The sequence below is a fragment of the Thunnus maccoyii genome, chromosome 2 (genome assembly GCF_910596095.1).
Source record: "Thunnus maccoyii chromosome 2, fThuMac1.1, whole genome shotgun sequence".
In the NCBI taxonomy this organism is placed as follows: Eukaryota; Metazoa; Chordata; class Actinopteri; order Scombriformes; family Scombridae; genus Thunnus; species Thunnus maccoyii.
In genome coordinates, this window is record NC_056534.1 from 33,423,404 (window position 1) to 33,441,223 (window position 17,820).

Below are 17,820 nucleotides of genomic sequence, written 5' to 3' on the forward strand. Positions count from 1 at the left end.
TGGTCCAATTTTGAGGCAGCGTTTGTACGATTGGTGCACTGTACTATCAGTCACCCATTCTGGTTTCTGATTGGCTGATCATCTGTTTCCGCTTTGCTAGCATTTACTACTTTTTTTTCCCCGTCCTTCTTCTTCTTCCCGTTGAGCTAATCGGTTTCGGTCAACCGTTACACCTGCTCGGGCTTTCTCGTACTTATTCTCCCACAAAGTACACACAAATATGGATGATTTTGACATGCTCAACGCGCCCGCTGCTGGAAACGGCGTCGGTTCGGAAGAGGACCCCGCTGCCGCTTTCTTGGCCCAGCAGGAGAGCGAAATCGCGGGGATTGAAAACGACGAAGGCTTCAGCATCCTGGACAGCGGAGAGGTCCCGTCGTCGCTGGGAGACTCCACCGGTGGGTGACTGCTGTGGTCAAGTGACGGCAGTTTTCTTCTATTGAACATTATCTACATTTTTTTAGCTATAATTGAAGGTGATTTTGTATGTTGCTAAACCACAAGTGTTCCGTTAAACGTTATTTTGGTCCTAAATGGACACTGAAGTTGATGCTCTTCTAGCCAGCTTGCTAACGTTAGCTGAGCTAGTAAGTTAAATTAACTACTCTGTCTATTATTGACAAATGTTGCGTTACAAGAACACGACTAAAAGAAAACTCTGAATGATTAGTTAATGTTTGTTATGTGATGATGCAAGCTCTCGATACTGTTTCTTAAATGAATGAATGGTCACTGAAACAATACCCACTGTACCTACAAATTATATGTAATTTATTTTAGCCTAAAATACACAAAATGTGCAGTACATTTCACTCACTAACTAGTTACTGTATATCTGAACAGGCTGTGTATACTGTACATAACCACCTATTATATGTATATAAAGTAACGTCATTTTTACCATATAATGCTTATCTCAGCACTTCTTGCACTCTTCACTTCTTTACACTATTTGTATCCTGTCAACAGTCCACAGAAAATGTTTCACCTTTATGTAGTCATTATTTGTGTATATTTCTGAAGATTCTTGTGTTGTTATTCAGTGTAAGTTAAGTACATTGAAAGCCGCTAAACCGGAGTCATATTCCTTGTATGTGTAACATACTCAGCTAATACATATTATTCTGAATCTGAAGCTGTGATAACATCAGTCAGTCATTGCTTCTTATCAAGCTTGACTGCTAGCTGGCAGCGCTACACGTAGCCAACATTACAGCCACAAGAGGAAACTGATGGAGCTCAGTGACCTTTGGTCATGAATGCCTCATTTCCTTGAAGCTGCAGCTACGTTGTGGTTCAGCAATTGTAGCTGCTGGTCAGAAGTGCTGACATATCATGTTATGAAATATGCGTGTATGAAAATCTTGAGGATTCAGCAGTAGTGAAGGTCTAGTCATTGTAGACCTTTTGTTGTTTTCTTTCCAAACTTTTTTTTTTTTTTTTTTTACCATTTCTGCCATTTGATTTGCCTGCTTGATTTCTAACAGCTATTTTCATTGTATCTTTCTAGATGGAGCTGTCAACGGAGAGCTCCATGAGGTAATAATTCTTCACATTGTTTTTGTTCTTGATAAATTAACTTATAAATAGTTAAATTACTCATTGCTACTGCTCTCATGTATTGCATGTATGAATGAGGGGACTTTTTTTTGCTGCCTATTTGTGCTCACAATTTATACATGTCATTTTCAAATCAAACCGCTTTGATGGTTGTCAGAAGCTTTCATCAGGGTAGCTAACTAGGGGCTAAGCTTACCTCGTCATACTTTTACGCTATGAAATCAAGTTAAATGTTGAGCTTTTGCGTGCTGTCTCTTAGTATCTGTGTGTGTGTTAGTCTGTTGTTGATGTTATTGTTTTGATAAATGGTCAAGGTGTACTGATAAAGTAAGATTTGTTTTCTTTATGCGGCATTGAAAAACCAAAATGTTGCCAAGTGAAAACATTTGATACTGTAAGCGCTGACTCAGCCCGTGTGTTCATAGTTTTGATCATCATTTCTATCAGTGATGATAACATTGTTCTCATCAACGTAGTTGCAGAAACCTGGAACATGACAATCACTAAAGCGAAGTCATCCAGGACAACAAACACAAACAGTCGGACAATCAGACATGCAAACAAGTCAATAGTTAAATCAGGTTATCTAAACCACTTAATTTGGAGATAAAACTGAAAGTGATCCACCTGAAATGTCAGTAATAATCCCCCATCGCACAGGAAAACTGTGTGTGTGCACCGTACAGTACAGTAGGTCAAAGTTGAAGCAGGAAGTCTGTCTGTAAGTTGTCATGGATGTTTACATTTGTGATTTTAAGATGGACTGGGAGACTAGTCTTGAGCTAAAAGAGATCCAAACAGACAAATACATTTTGCTTGTGTTTTCTCTTTCATAAATGCTCAAGTTATACGAAAGCACCTTGCATTCAGCGGTTGAAAAACATTTTTAGACGCCATAACTGGTAATTATGACTTAAGTATCTGATAATTATGAGATCAGGATGTTGGTGTTAAACTGTAATCTGTGAGCCATCAGATTCTGCAACCTGCCAGTGTTACACCGTGTTCTGTGACCTGAGTAGGAATTTCAGCTTTATTGTCACTACAAACATTTTTATATTGTTCTAGTTGTTACCAAATGGTTCCATAGTGTTCAGATAGGATTACTAATTTTGATTGCTTGGATGATGAACTGTGTGCATGAAGCATCTCGTACTATGTGCTCCTGATCAAACATAGCGACTTCCTGTAATTATGAGATGTTATCTCATAATTATGAGATACGGAAGTCATAATTACACGATCCAATATATTTTTCCTTTGATAAAGGCAAGTTACTTAGTGACAATATCATAATTGCTGATGGCCAAATCTACAAAAATAAAACCTAATAGACTAGAAGGATCCTTAAAGCGAGTATTTGCCCTGGTGTCTTTTTTCATTTTACACAACAGTTATGCAGCATTCTTTATGTATAAAATGTAAATGTTTTGCCTAATATTCAAGTGATGGTGTGGAAATACTTTGTGATTTCAGTATCAACCTCAGAGGTTTAACTATCTGGCTGTTTGAGCTGCTTCAACTTCCTTTTTCCTGCGCTGTCATTGCAACATTGCTGCCATGTGCAGTGTAAGGACTTCTTCCTGGCAGTAAGAGAAGCTTAGCTGATAGAACCTGAAGTGGGCTAGATTTGTTTTTTTTAAGAGAGCTTCTCAAACAGCATACAGCTAATCTGAATGTTTCTTCACCATATATACATAAATGTCATTGATGAAATGTTTTTATGCAGTAATACAATGATCTCTGCTTGTCTCTCAGGAAAGCAACGGTCCATCAGACGCATATGCAGCAATTTCCAGCGCAGACCGGCTGCAGGCCGAACCTGAAAGCCTACGCAAGTGGAGGGAGGAGCAAAGAGAGAGACTGGAGATGCTAGGTAAGCACAAACTGGAGAATTTTATATAGAGGAATGGGACAGACAGCATTCTCTGTCTCTGGGATGTGACAAGTGGAGGTTTATGTCATTTAGACTTATGCCAAGGGCTCAAGGTCCAAACCTAGGAAGTCTTTTTAATAGCATGTGTGTTTGTGTGTAAACTGTCAGTTAAAGAACACTCGTGTTAACATTCGCTGCCAAATCCAACACAGTAATCATGACCTCTTCCTTCCCCGATTCCTGTTATTTAATATGTTACCTTATCTTCCATCTGCCTCTTCACTTCTTTTATTGTTCCTCTCCTCGCTCATCTCCTTCCTCCAGATGATAACTCTCGCAAGCAGGAGTCTGAGTGGAAGAACAAGGCCAAGGTGGAGCTGGAGGAGTGGCACGCCAGGCAGAACGAGCAGCTGGAGAAAACCAAAGCCAATAACAGGTAGTGACTTCAAAGAGGGGGTAGAATCAGGGACACAGGGCTGATGTCTCTGTAATTAAAAACACATTTACAGTTTGTGTCTCGGCAGAAAAAGTCAAAATGATGATATGGAGGATTCACAATAACTCACAATCTCGAGCAAAGTTTTAAGTGAAAATGGTATTAACAGTTGATAGTACGCATTCAACCCAGCTGCCGGTGAGCATATAACTGAATACTAAGATTTCATTCAGGGTGTATGGGTCCCCTGAACCTTTTTAAAACATAAAGTCCAACTCAGTGCGAGTCCTGGAGCCGGGGAGAGCAGCAGGCACCTCAGACATCAAAACCTTCTTAACATCTTCAGATCTTATTAATGGAGCAATAATTTCCAAAATGACCACCAGCACACTTATTAGAGGGCCTGAATTTAGTGATGGAGACCATAACGTCTCATTGAAGAAAAAAATAGACTTTCTAGAGAGAAGTTGAGACCTTTTTTGAACGGAAGTCAATCGGAGCCATAGATTTTCTTTGAGCCAGCATCTTCAGCCTCAAGTCGTGGTTGGATGATGTCACAGCTGTATCGTAGCATCTCATGCTGTGACACGCTCATGTACATATAAATTCTTTTCTGGTGGCGTTAACTCAAAGCCTTCACCAGCTCAACTGACCAGGAAAAACAACAACTCAAACCTCTACAATCTCTTACCTTTCAATACAACAACCCTGCAGCAAATACTTCTGTGTTGCGGCGTTTGTCTCAGTTTCAGTTCCATTGGTTTGTAATAGCAGCACACAGCACTCTGAATCTGAAGACCTCTACTTAAGATAAGGCTAAAATTAGATGTGTCTGTACAATGAATTTAATGAATAAATCAACTATCGTATTGTGTTTTTTATTATTATAATATATTTACTCTACCTTTGCTCAGTGAATTGGCAGCAGTGGAGGACAAACAGCTGTCTGCCAGATCCCCTGACAGCGGGCTGGCTTTTCCACTGCTCTCCTTCACTTAACTGTGTGTTTGGCTTCCTGTTATTTTTAAGTGTAGCACAGTGGCTCAAGAGAGTTTATCTCAGAATCACTTTGGTAACTAATATAAAGCCACTCCATAATACTGACGAGTTGTTTTATCATACGGTTGTTAAACATGTACTACCTTTTTTAGGACGGACTAAAAAACAGCGTGGCTGGTATGTTTGTGCCACCAGGTAAACTCATCACTGGATGTTGAATTGCTAAAGTTTCTCCTGCGCTGTAACGGAGCCCTGCTGCTTTATGAATAATAAACTACCAGCAGCCATGGCTCACTACTCATCCTGGCTACCCTCTGTGTCTACTTGGTGGAAATCTGGCATGACTCCTCGTTCGGTGTGGAAGTACGGTTCCCATTTTACCAAAAGGAAACAACATATTTTTATGAATCTACGGCTTGTTTTCTCAACTAATCCGTAGTCACTTGTATCCCCCGAATTTACCAGCAATCAAAGTTTTGTCTTGCCAACAGTCAAATAAAACCCCAAAAGTATTCAGTTAATGATATGAACCTAAAATGAGCATTTAAGAAGCCGTAATAAGCAAATACTTTGTTACCTTTTATCTTAGAACCACAGCTAATGATTAAAAACAGATTTGTAGGTTAAAAAAAGGAGTTTTGATCCTGTTCGAATTCATTTTCTGACTTTAGTGTAATTTTGTTTTAAATCCAACATGCTGACGCAGTTTTTTCTGCAATTAGAGATTTCAGGGGGTGGACGCAGTCAGTCTCACGCTGCGTTCAGAAGTCCTTCCAAAACCCGAGCCTTTGATAACATGCCTGAGCTTATTACTGTGTTGTAACCTATAATGCTTGTGTTTCCATCCTCTTCTCCCTTTTACCGCTGTCTCTCTTCTCTCCTGCCTTCTTGCTGCTCTGTCGTTTGGGCGGATGTTTGTCCAGGGTGCTGGATGAAGACTTCTACAAGCAGCCCTTCTCTGAGCTCATTGGTTATGTGTATGTTGCTCCAACTAACATCCTCCTTTTTTCATTTTTTTTGTTTTGTTTTCTCCATCGTCATCAACTCCCAGAATCTAACCATCGACATCTTATGCATCTCATTAGTTAGAGCGTTAGTTATCCCTCCCTGTGTTGCCATCTTTTAGTTCCATCTTTAGTTTTTTTTAACATTTACTTGGATTGTTTCTCTCATCATCTAGCTTGTAGTTATTTTTTCCAAATTTCAACTGCAGTAATCATTTCCACCTCATATGTCTGCATGTCATTTGTGAGTAGACGCCTGTCAGGATATTTCAGAATGACTGCATGCACACATACACACTGTTAAACTCCTCAGTCACATCCATAGAAATCAATCAGATTCTTTCATAATAACTGTGCCTGTGTGGATTTATCAATCATCACATACTGTTTCTCTTCAAGTCATTTCGGCGAAACATTTTGCAAATACATTTCATAAGTTTCCAATGATTAACACTTGCTGACATTAAGTGTATGAACTCTCCCAAGAAAGTGTTTTGCTTTTACTTAACACCCTTATTAATGTGATTTATTTATTTTTTTTTTTGCCCAAATTAATCTACAGACTGATGTTCAGAAGTAGGATGCTTATAGATTCGTTTGAAGCAATTGTGTTTACGTCCCAATCACCTCGACGTTTTTTGTTTTATCTTGAGAGTTGTTTGTAAAAATTAGAAATTGGCAGAGTTTTACTTTGAATCTCCTAAATCCTCGCCCTAACTTCCCATCTTCAGCCGCTCACTGGTGTAATGATAAGGGCCATGAGCAGAACAGGAGTTACATCTAGTGTGTGTAGGTCTAGTTGTATCTCTTTCCGATCTCAAATAAATAGTGTTATTTCTAGTTAATAGATGTTATTTTTTGCCATGGCTCAATTAGAGTTAAGAGACATATAGTTTTCTAGCTTTATGTCTATGATTTTTCCTCTTAAATTGGTCTGCATTTAATGCCCAGGTAGCCTTGAGAATATCAGAATTTGATATTAAACTTGCAGATGTCTCGACTTGTTATACAATTAGCGTGAGTCCAGTACTCGAATGTACAGAAAAGATTTGAGTAACGGCACCACTGGCCACGTCATGGATACACAACTGCTTCAAACTGAACTGTGTTCATGCTTTTATTAGAATATTAGCTGCTGTGTAGCTCCTGCTGTCCTATAGGATGACATGCTGATTTGCCCAGCCAGCTGTCCAATAGCCTGAGCTGTGCAGCCTTTGGTTTTACAGTCAGATTACTGGGGAACAACCGTCAGCCTGCATTGTGGTGTACACAGCTGTTGTTTCTTCTTCAGCTTATTCAGGAGGGGAGATGTAACTCTGAGCAGCGTTAGACTTGTACTCTGTTATAAAATAAAGTTGGGTTTTTTTTTTTAGGGCTGCACGATATATCGTTTCAGCATCGACATGGCAATGTGCGCATGCGCAGTAGTCACATTGCAGGACGTGCAATATCAAGTCAGGCAAATTAGACAAATGAACTCATGTTGATGTGCTCTGGTGAAAGAGGTGCACCTTATCAATTCATCAAACAAACAGAGCAGTCGCCTACCACAACCTGAAAATGAGCGCTGCTTGTTTTGGTGTTAGATAAACTGATAAAGTGCACCGCTTCACCAGAGCACATAGTGAACTGATCGCTGTGCATGCAGAGTCTGTGTATCACCTGCCTGTAAACATGCACACGACGCGGCGACTGTCACAGATAACGTCACCTGGATGCTGTTTTCTATCAGTAGTCAAAGGTTGTTTTTTTTTTATGTATACACCTCAATGCAGCTCATGCAGCATATTGTCGGCTTACATGTGGAATTTCCTGTATACTATGGAACAACAGTGTCGGTGTAGAACGACACAGAGTCACACGACTTCCTCCTTCATCCTGTTGGTGTGAATCTGACAGGAACTCCAGGGGCCTCATTTATAAACATTCAGCAAAGAAGAAGTGGGCTTGAATGATGTGAATGCCACCTCCTACACAAAAGTCAGGAAATATAAAAATGTGAGAATGGACACATTTTTCTACAATCTCTGTAGACGAGCTTTTCGGACATTTATAGAACAGATTATTACTGTGTTTTGATTATTGAAAAAGAATCTACTGTGTTTTATAAATGAGACCCCGGGCCATAACTTCCTTGCGTGTGTAGCTAAGCAGTAAATACAGCGGAGTCCTTTCCATGAACCAAACCAAAGGCTGCACACTCATCATTTTGTAGAACACTTTGGAAAGAAAAAAAAAAGAAATTTAAAAAAAAAAAATGTTGCTTTTGCATGCCGGCTTTAACATCTGCATTTAGCTCATTTTTGTTGTCTTTCATTTCGTCCCCCTCCCCTCTATCTCTCTCTCTCTCTTCTAAATTCTGACTTGTGAAACTGTTTCTCCCTGTTTTCTTTTCCTATGCACCTTAAAGCACACACATTAACCATCCTTGCTACCGCCTAGACCAGTTAAGTAAAAACATAAAACCCCAGAACATCCAAATAACTGATATTTTTGACAGGGGACAGTGTGTTAGATAAGTATGCGTTGCACAGATGCTCAGTTTTACCAGGCCGACAGTTAGATCCACTGCCTAGATAGAGGTTTGGTATATTGTCCCTTCTGTGGTGTTGTGGTCCCTCTAGTCCCTTGTGTTTTTGTAGTTGGTTGTGACAGTGAATGTTCATTGGCTTCTCATCCCCATTTTGCTTTGTGTACTGTGTTGTAGTTTAGTAGCTGAGCTTGTGCCTGCAGTTTTGGGGAGGGGGGGTGGGGAGGGGCAACTAGAAGAAGTAGAAAAAAAATGTACGGCAGTGGAATAATTACTGTTTGCGGGTGGGTTGGGATCAAGGCTTACATTTGTTTAGCCATAATCTGTGACTTGCATCTTAAAATGTCTTGTGATAGTGGCATTGATCCATTTTTAGTTGTTTACTCGTGTTTGTTGTTTTAATTTTTTTTTTACTTTGTGTTTTAAGTGTTTATGTGGTAAGCCCTGTAGTGAAACTGTCACTTTTTTTTTTTTTTTTTTTTTTTTTTGGTTTGATAGATGGTTTAAAAAAAAACGCCTCAACCCTCACCAAGAAGAAGTTAATTGATCTGTTCCTACAAATATGACACATGAAATCAGAGTAAACCCATTCTTTGCCACCTCCCTCCTCCAAATAGCCTGCTTTTCAGCCGCTGCACAATGCATGGCTAAGGCCCAGTAGTGCTTCCAGTTCTTTTGAGATTGGTTAAAAAAAAAACAACCAAAACTTGCCACTGGTGTTCTTTTTAAATCAAGGACAAGTATACAGATGAGGTTATCATCCCTATACTTGGGTCTTGCAGAGGAAAGAGAACATTGTAAATATGCAGCCACAGGGCAAGTTGAAGTTTGTGGGTGTGGGTAAACTCCCCTCCTCCCAGTTCTGTCCAGAACTGCATTTTTAACCAACCAAAAAATGCTTACCAGACCTTAAAAAGACTTTTTCTAGTTTCTTTGTTTTTATCTTTGGATTTCTCATCAGTGTTTTATACGTACCTCCCTTTAACTGTCGTGGAGAGTTGAAAATACAGGTACTGCGATGTGTAAGCAGAGTTGGGGGCATGCCACCGGTAATGAAACTGTTGTAGCTTGTTTCTCTTTGTGGGTGTAAATAGACAGATGGATGTCTGTTTCTGTGTGGTGATTAGACCCTTCTGCTCTGAGTTAGACTCTGCTGAACCAACAAAGTCCCACTGAGCCCAAAAAAGGAGACAAACTGCAGAGATTTATACTGAATGGATTTAGGGAAGAGGAGTATTTCTCAAATCTTGATTTTAAACAGAAATTTAAACTTGCATTTAATCCATCCAACCAATGAATCAGCCCAGTAGGTACTGTTTTCCATCAGAACTTGTGTATGTTGGTTGTCAGCAGAGGACTTTCTCAGGGTTGCACTGTACATGTACTGATTTGTATCTTGCCTCTTCCTCCACTGACTGCTATCTGTTCCTTGTCCTGTCCTCCTCCTCCTCCTCTCCTGTTGTTGCGTGCAGGGCGGCTGAGGAGGCCATGATTTCAGAGATGGACGAGAACAACCCCGGCACGGAGTGGGAGCGGGTGGCTCGGCTCTGTGACTTCAACCCCAAGTCCAGCAAGCAGGCCAAAGACGTGTCCCGCATGCGCTCCGTCCTCATCTCCCTGAAGCAGTCCCCGCTAGTCCGCTAGGCAGTGAACGTTGCTCACGGCGTCATTCCATATCATCTTCTATCACCACACACCGACAAATCCAACTACTGATGTCCCACATCTGTATTCTGAAGAAAAGGGCGTTTACACCCTTTCTGTCCATATCTATTTGCCATACACAGCCCTGTTTTTTGCTCTAGTGGAAGGATATAGCCAGTGATCACACCATCATCTGTCTCCTCCAGGCAGGGCTGTAGAGATTAGCCTCGAAGCACCAGCTCATCATTATCTGCCCCCTGAAGGGTTTTTACTGGTGCGCACCTCTTCCACAAACCAATTAAAACCTTGTAAATTCCTTTTTCCTCTTTAAATGTACTGAGATCAAGGCCACTTAGATCTACATGTTCTGTGGTCTTGTGTAACACTAGTGTTAGGGTGGTGAGTTGGGACACTAAAAGGGAAGGGTTGATTGATTTGTTTGGGCCTACAGCTACACTACAACCTGCTGCTTGTACATGGCCCCCCAAACAATATCATTCCCATGATGCTGTGCTCTAACTCTTAGCCTGTCAACCTCATGAATCCTCCTCTGACCTATGAGGGTTGATTGATGTTAAATGGTTTTATTCACCTCATGTTTTCCATCCTCTTCAGAACTTTTTTTTCTGTATTGTTTTCTTTTCTAAGGACCAAACTCTCGAGACAAAACTCCAAATTCAGTGTGTGTACTTTGAACTGTGTGTGTAGAGCCTGCTTGTGGCATATTGTGTTCAATTTTCCAATCTATGCATTTCCTTTTTGAAAAGCCTCTCCCCTCCAGCCAGGAACTGAACAAAGTCCAGTCATTACAATAAATGTGACCCGTTTGTATGTGTGTGTAAACCTCAACAGTGTGCGTGTATGTACTCTATGCGTGTACTTATGTACATATACAGAAGGCAATATATATACAGAATATAAAATGTTTGTCATTGAAATTAGACAGTTGTGGTTTTAAAGAGAACTAGATGTTAGCCAGCTGTTGCTTGACCATGCGTGTTCATTGTCCATTTGATTTCAATATCAGTAAAAAGTGAATCAAAGTTGTCGTCCTGTTGTTCTTTAACTGGATAATAAATTTTATGTGAATGTGCCAACTGGGAAGATGTGAGTTTAACTGTAAAACTAAATCAATTTGTGTCCATAAGGGAGCAGAATAATTCCTCAACAAGATGACAAAAAAATCTCTTTTTACTCTGTTTTAGTCTCCACCAACTCAAATATCTGCATTTATGTAGAATTTTCAATATTTGTGTTTTCTTTTGAATGTTCTTGGGGGATAAAGTTCTGGTTTTACCTCTTGAAAGTACATTTGATTAATTTAATTAATAGTAATACCATTAAACATCATTATTATTACCTGTTCATGCTCCAGTCATGATTGTGACAACCTTGCTGCAATAAAGACAGGACAGGACAAAAGGCTTTGCAAAAGCTAAGCCAAGCACACCAAACAAAATCTGTTTTACACATTAGTTTTCTAGTTTTCATACATCAGGCTTCATTCTGCAGTCTGTTGGTGTTTGACAATAAATTCAGTTGTACTACTCCAGGAACTTTCACTACACACACATCACAACAGTCCTGAGTGTTTCCACTTATTTATTCATTCATTCAAATATAAATTTGAATACAAACGTAACATGTGTGCTCCAGTATATATTCTGTGTCATCACTCGGATTTCTGCCTCTTCTTTGTTTTATGGAAGCACCGTGATATCAAACAGACACATTTGGTATCCAGGAGTTTGTACTGGTTGACCCACCAGTTGAAGTAAAAAAAAAAAAAAAAAAGAAGCAGGTTCTTGAGACTTAATGCTTCCACATGTTTTTACATGTCATTGTTTATTGTTTCAGGGTATCTTGTCTTTTTATTATTCTCATACCATCATCCTGTATTTCAGTTTGTCTGCTAATTGCAGGAAGAGAGGACGGGACGGGTCATTAAGTATTTCTTACAGTTTGATAAGATACTTGGACCTCAGATAATTATAGTTCAAAACTGGGAGTGACAACAAATTCACCATAAGAAAAACATTTGGGTGGGGTTGCTCACAATTTTGAGATATGAGACTGTGGACATAAAATTAAGGTTGTTTTTGACTGAATAAATTTACTGTGAGAAATTGTGAACACCCAACAATACATTCATATTTTTATTGCTTTTTTTTCTACAGATATAAACAGCAGATTGTCAGCAACAATTCAAAATTGCAGTCCTTTCTGTGGATGTTCACATTTACAAAAAATAGCTGAAAAGTGTTGAAAATGATTGAATTGAATGAAAAAAGATTATATCACATTTGTCTGCATAGTTTTAAAGGGTTTGATGACTAAGAGGATTTTCATTAAAGTAAAGAAAAAACAAAGTATGAAGTCAGAGTAACAAAGTCTTTCAATGAAAGATTTCATGCAAGAACTTTTACTGCAAACACATCAAAGAGTTAAAGTCATTCTTCTCAGTATAATGCAGGATCTTATCTCCAATATCCGCACTGAATGCCTTTCAGCTCTGTGTGTGTGTGTGTGTGTGTGTGTGTGTGTGTGTGTGTTGGTGCACCTGGAACCTGCTTCACATGTAAATGTAGCCGTTGTGGAGGCAGGCTCCCTCGGACTTATAAAAGGCACATCGTTGCATGACTCCGACAGTACATTTCCACCCATTTGCTTACCTGAAGGAAACTCGCTTGATTAGACATCTCTGACCAGCGAAGTGCTGCGACTCCTGACTCCTGTTAACAATTCCCTTATCAGTTCACGCCCTACATCACCCAAGGCTTATCTCATTGTGATGGGCTACAAAGACAGAAATGGATACAAGATAATAAACAAATGTGACTCACTCCACATTCGGAGTTGCGTTCGGGAAGGTGGGGGGTTAAAGCTTAGCTCTAATGTAATATATAAACGGTTTCCAAATTCTCTCAGTTATCAGAGGAGCCACGTTATGTGAACATCAGTCTCTCACATGTGAGACGCTGCATCACCTCCGTCAGTCACAGCTCGGAGGATGAGGAGTCCTCCAGTGGAGGAAGGATCAATCTCTGTGCTGACAAAGTGACAAATTTTGTTATTTTGAGTTTAGTTCCAGGAAGATTATAAAAATAGCTAACATAGCATCCGGCTGAATTACCATTTTGAAAATATCTGACAGTGTTTTGAAGATTGAACTCCAATAAGTGGACATATTTGGACAGAATGAGTGTGTTAGAGAGGCAAGGGAGAGTCTGCATCTATCACAGGTAGAATCTACATCTGGGAACATTTTAGAGAATTTGACTTTAGAGAATTGAAGGTGAGGCAGCACCTTCAAACTGAATGAAGCCGTGCCAGGCACAGATTGAGGCCGTATGCAACCCTTCCAGGGTTTTTCTCCACCGCTCCACTATCAAAGCCATCCCCAAATCCCTGTCCCATACAGACCTCAGAATCTCCAGTGATAGGTTTTGTAAATCAGACAAGAAATTATAAATAAAAGATATTGCACCCCCTTTTTGAAGACTCAAAGGAAAAACAGAGATTCCAAGGGATATTCATCAGGCAAGTTGGGGAAGGAAGTTGTATTGGCTTTAATATAACCACGAACCTGGAGGAATCTGAAAAAATTGGGATTGTGGTAAATTAAATTTATTTCGCAGTTGTTCAAAGGTAGGAAATATTTTATCAATAAAAAGGGCCTTCATGCTGCCTCTGCCGTTCTGTTTCCAAATACCAAAAGAGTCATCAGAGATTGTTCTTAACAAAGTGAAATGACGGTGCGACATTGTAGAAAACAAAAGATCAGTCAGTCAGGATGTCAGATTGCATGACTTGTGTTCCATTTGTACCCATTGATTTTCAGCATGCTTATCAGATTGTGCATGAATGTTACACACCCAGTCGTAAAACTGGAAATGAGGAAGTCCCAGTTCCCCACCAGGTCATGACTGCTGCAAATAAGCTTTTCTAAATCTGGGTCTAGTTTTTGTTCCAAATGAAACTAGACATTATTTTGTCGTTGGATGTAAAGACGGATTTTCATATTAGTATAGGAACAGTTTGAAATAGAAACAAACATTTCGGAAGGATATTCATTTTTACAGCATTGATTCTGCCTGCTGAAGTGATTGGGAGATGTGACCAAGTTCATAAGCTTTAAATGAGCTGGCAATACCTCTCATTACTACCACACACAGATATTTAGATGGATTTGTTGTTATTTTAAATGGCAAGTGTGTCTCCCCCCCATAATTAAACAATGAACATTCAAATTGGGAATTGAAGACATAATGATGAGAAAAATCATAGTAATTAGGAGCATATATACGTACGTCAGAAGCATGTTGTCTTTTCAATGATCTCATCCGTCCTGGTTTGTAAAATACAAAGGAAGAGCAAAGCAGAACCAACCTCCTTTGTACTACAAGTTCCATCCAGGTTACAGGTCATTTGTTTCCCATTGTGGAAAAGAGCTAAACTGCACGTCAAACTGGAAACACCCGTTTTATGGTTGGATTGGGCCAAAAATAAGGCACAAGAGAAGACATGTTTATCACGTTTAACATTTAAGTCAAACAAGTTCAGGATGTCATTGCAGTTCTAATGGACATTACAGCATCATCAAATCGGTAACGTAATTTTGTTTGCCCCAGTAGTCAAGGGCTTTCACACACTCTAAACAGCCTCAACAGTTATACTCCGATAAAGTTAGTGCCCGACTGTCATCTGATATTACAGTATTCTTTAACGTTCCAGCAAAGCCTTAACAAGGGAACATCCAGGCATCCTGACAAAGCTCTGTTGTCAGGAGAAGTTCAAGTTTATTTGTCACTCAGCCACACACGAACCACACATCAGCCAGTGCAAGTCGACATACATATGAGCAAAAAAGAACACACAATGAATATATATCTAAAAAACAAATACAGAACTCTGTGTCCATGAGTAGTAAAATACATAGAAGGCAGGTGCTTGGTTTATTTTCCAAGTGTCCAAGCGTGTGTGTGTGTGTGTGTGTGTGTGTGTGTTAGCCAAGGTGTGTAAGAGACAGAGTATTTAGCTCACAGCTTCTGTGTAAAAACTATTGCACATTTATTCATTCATTGGTGCTGCTTGTTTGCCAGATGGGAAGGAGGTGAGGAGGATATGGGAGGGACAGGTGTTAAAACATCTGTAAACACACAATGGACAAAGCCAGCGCCTCAATTATGCCTTGACATTATGATGCATATTTATTTTATCTCACTTCAGTACTGGGAGTGTCATACGAAGACCAGTTAGACTGGAAACTGCATCCTGTCTCAACCGACATGCCCCCTCAACAAACTAAGAAGAGAATATTTGTATGTCGGGAAAAGGAACAATGTGTAAGCCTTTTGTATGTGTGTGTGTGTGTGTGTGTGTGTGTGTGTGTGTGTGTGTGTGTGTCTCAGGCAGGCCTCCGAGATAACGCTCCCACAGTTACTCTTTTAAAGTTCATCTCATCAGCTCAGTTCATGAATGAAGATGTTGGATATTGTCAGCAAGCACACATATACACACACACATGAAAAACACACATAACACAAAGCACATTATGAGCATGAGTGACAAATAGATTTTTACTCCCTCTTTTCCCCAACATTCCCATTGGATATTCCGGACGTGAGCAGGGAATCTACATCCCTGTGTGTGAAGGGAAACGACCATGAAGCATCCCCGGAGCCTTCAGAGCTGGCGGAGCTGGTGCTGGTCCGAGCCATCTGACTGGTCGAGGCAATGATGAGATAGATCACCTGTTAAGCAGATGTTGCCCTGCGAGAAGAAATGCCACGAGAAGGTCGGTTTGAAACATGCTCAGATTTAGAATCATGTCACAATCAAGTCAGTGTGTGAGAACTTTTTTTTTTTTTCCCGCAGTCTCTTGTATATCACTTTTAATTCGTGCAGCATCATCCTGATCAGATCCTCCACAAAAAGTTGGGAGAGAGAGGCAGACAGACAGAAGATGGACAGACGGTGTTGCAGTGTGCAGAAAGAAAGAGATACAGCAAAGAGAATGAGATGGAAGACAAGACAGAAGAAGAGGATTAAGTCTGTGTGTCTAAATGAAAGAGAGACAGTCTGATAAAGTGAAAAGTGCAGCTAGAGACAAGTCTGAATAGGTCTTGAAATAACTTTATAAGTTGACAACAGCTGACACAAAGAGGTAATGAAATAATATAACAAAAAGCCTATAATTACAGGGTGTGGTGTTGAACATTAAGTCATGTACCTCAGTTTAAAATTGTGTCAACATTGTGTGGGATGTGAAGACACTTTGCGAAACTTCTCTGTGATCTGAGAACATCTATACAAGAGAGTGAAAATCAGGATATCTCAACTTTTGCTGCACTGATTTTGACCATTCTTTTTTTAAAAATATGTCTCTTGCAAGTCCTCCAACTTTATGGTGGAGTGGAGAGGATTTGGAGTTGGCAGCTGTGTGATTTGCACAATTTTAACAAGAGACATGTGAACACGTCTGCAACACAGATGCATGTAAATATTATCCGGTGATGTCCACTGTGTTTGTCTATATGCCACAGACCTTTCAAGGGTAAATGTTGTCACCCGTCCTGCCCAGACTGACAAAACTACCATGGATGACTTTTAAAATGACCTCACTCAGTGGCAATATTTATCATGTGGTATGAACATCATCTGTGTTTGGAATGATCTGTCGCTCCCTAATTTTCCCAGCAGTTAATCATAATAAAATTGTGAAGTGTGGTAATGTATGTGAATTTATAGGCTGCTCATGAATTATATTCAGTACCTGTTTGAGGAATGTTAATTTAATGGTGTTGGGATTTCACTTACAACTTCTGTTCATTTTAAAGGTGCCACAATTAGGCCCTTAAATAATAATCAGTGTTTCAGAAATGTTAATCTTGTGAATAAAAAGGGTCTTAAAATTCTCTGTATTAGTTTTATTTTATAGTCTTATTTGGGAGTTCACAAATAGTTGTAAACATATGAGTATGGTAGTACTGGATAATCAATAGGTGACACATCTCTCGCCTGTGTCTTCCTCTTTCCGGTTTGGCTGCTTTCCATACGTCAACTGTTGCTGCAGTCACGTCACTAGTGTGACAGGTAGTGCAACTGACAGTGTTTTGTTTAATTTATTTTTAGAAACTTTCCGATGGGCCTCTCATCAAAGGTGCATCGCAGGTGTTGAATTGCTCAGAGTAACTCATTTGAAACATCTTTCTGCCAACAATTTTCTATTAGTTCAGGTTTGATTTGGGATTAGTGTGTGAGAACTTTTCACCAGTCTCAGCACGCTCTGTGTTATATATATTTACCCAAAATATTGTAGAAATGTTGTCACATCATCCTAATTACTGTTTCCATGTGTGGTCCAAAATGTTCTATACATTCTGCAAAATTCACTTTGGTTTTTTCACACATATAGACTGACCAGAATGACATGTGATGCGAGGTTACAGAAGGTGATTCATCCATTCATCCACTTCCTCACTTGCGTCTCATCAGAACGTGAATGCATTTATTTTGTAAGGAAATCAGGCGTTCACAGTCGCGTCTATATGGTAACCATAGATTTATAAAACTCTCGCGAGACTTGTACGCGTTGTTTGTCATTGTACAAAATAATTATGTTTTATGATGTGAAAACGCTAAATTTAAGGTCTGGTTAGGCTTAGCCACAAAAAACTCCTGGTTAGAGTTAGGGAAAGATCATGGTTTGGGTTAAAATGATCACTCTCGCGAGATCTTCCGCAAATCAAGGGTTAGCGCCTAGGCACGG

The 17,820-nt window shown here is 39.7% G+C and overlaps 1 protein-coding gene and 1 long non-coding RNA gene across 2 annotated transcripts; one reads left to right on the forward strand and one right to left on the reverse strand.

Annotated features, from left to right (window-relative positions):
* Positions 1 to 118: 118 nt before the first annotated feature.
* clta (clathrin, light chain A) lies at positions 119 to 11,092 on the forward strand. The gene is made up of 5 exons (XM_042428161.1): positions 119 to 398; positions 1,511 to 1,539; positions 3,319 to 3,436; positions 3,761 to 3,872; positions 9,878 to 11,092. The coding sequence occupies exons 1-5, from the start codon at positions 221 to 223 to the stop codon at positions 10,047 to 10,049; spliced, it is 609 nt and encodes a 202-aa protein (XP_042284095.1). The 5' UTR covers positions 119 to 220; the 3' UTR covers positions 10,050 to 11,092.
* A 4,517-nt stretch (positions 11,093 to 15,609) lies between these two features.
* LOC121885339 lies at positions 15,610 to 17,685 on the reverse strand. Its single transcript, XR_006092538.1, has 2 exons — positions 17,473 to 17,685; positions 15,610 to 15,821 (listed from the first exon to the last, which is right to left on the reverse strand). It is a non-coding gene; the product is annotated as an uncharacterized LOC121885339 (long non-coding RNA).
* Positions 17,686 to 17,820: the final 135 nt, after the last annotated feature.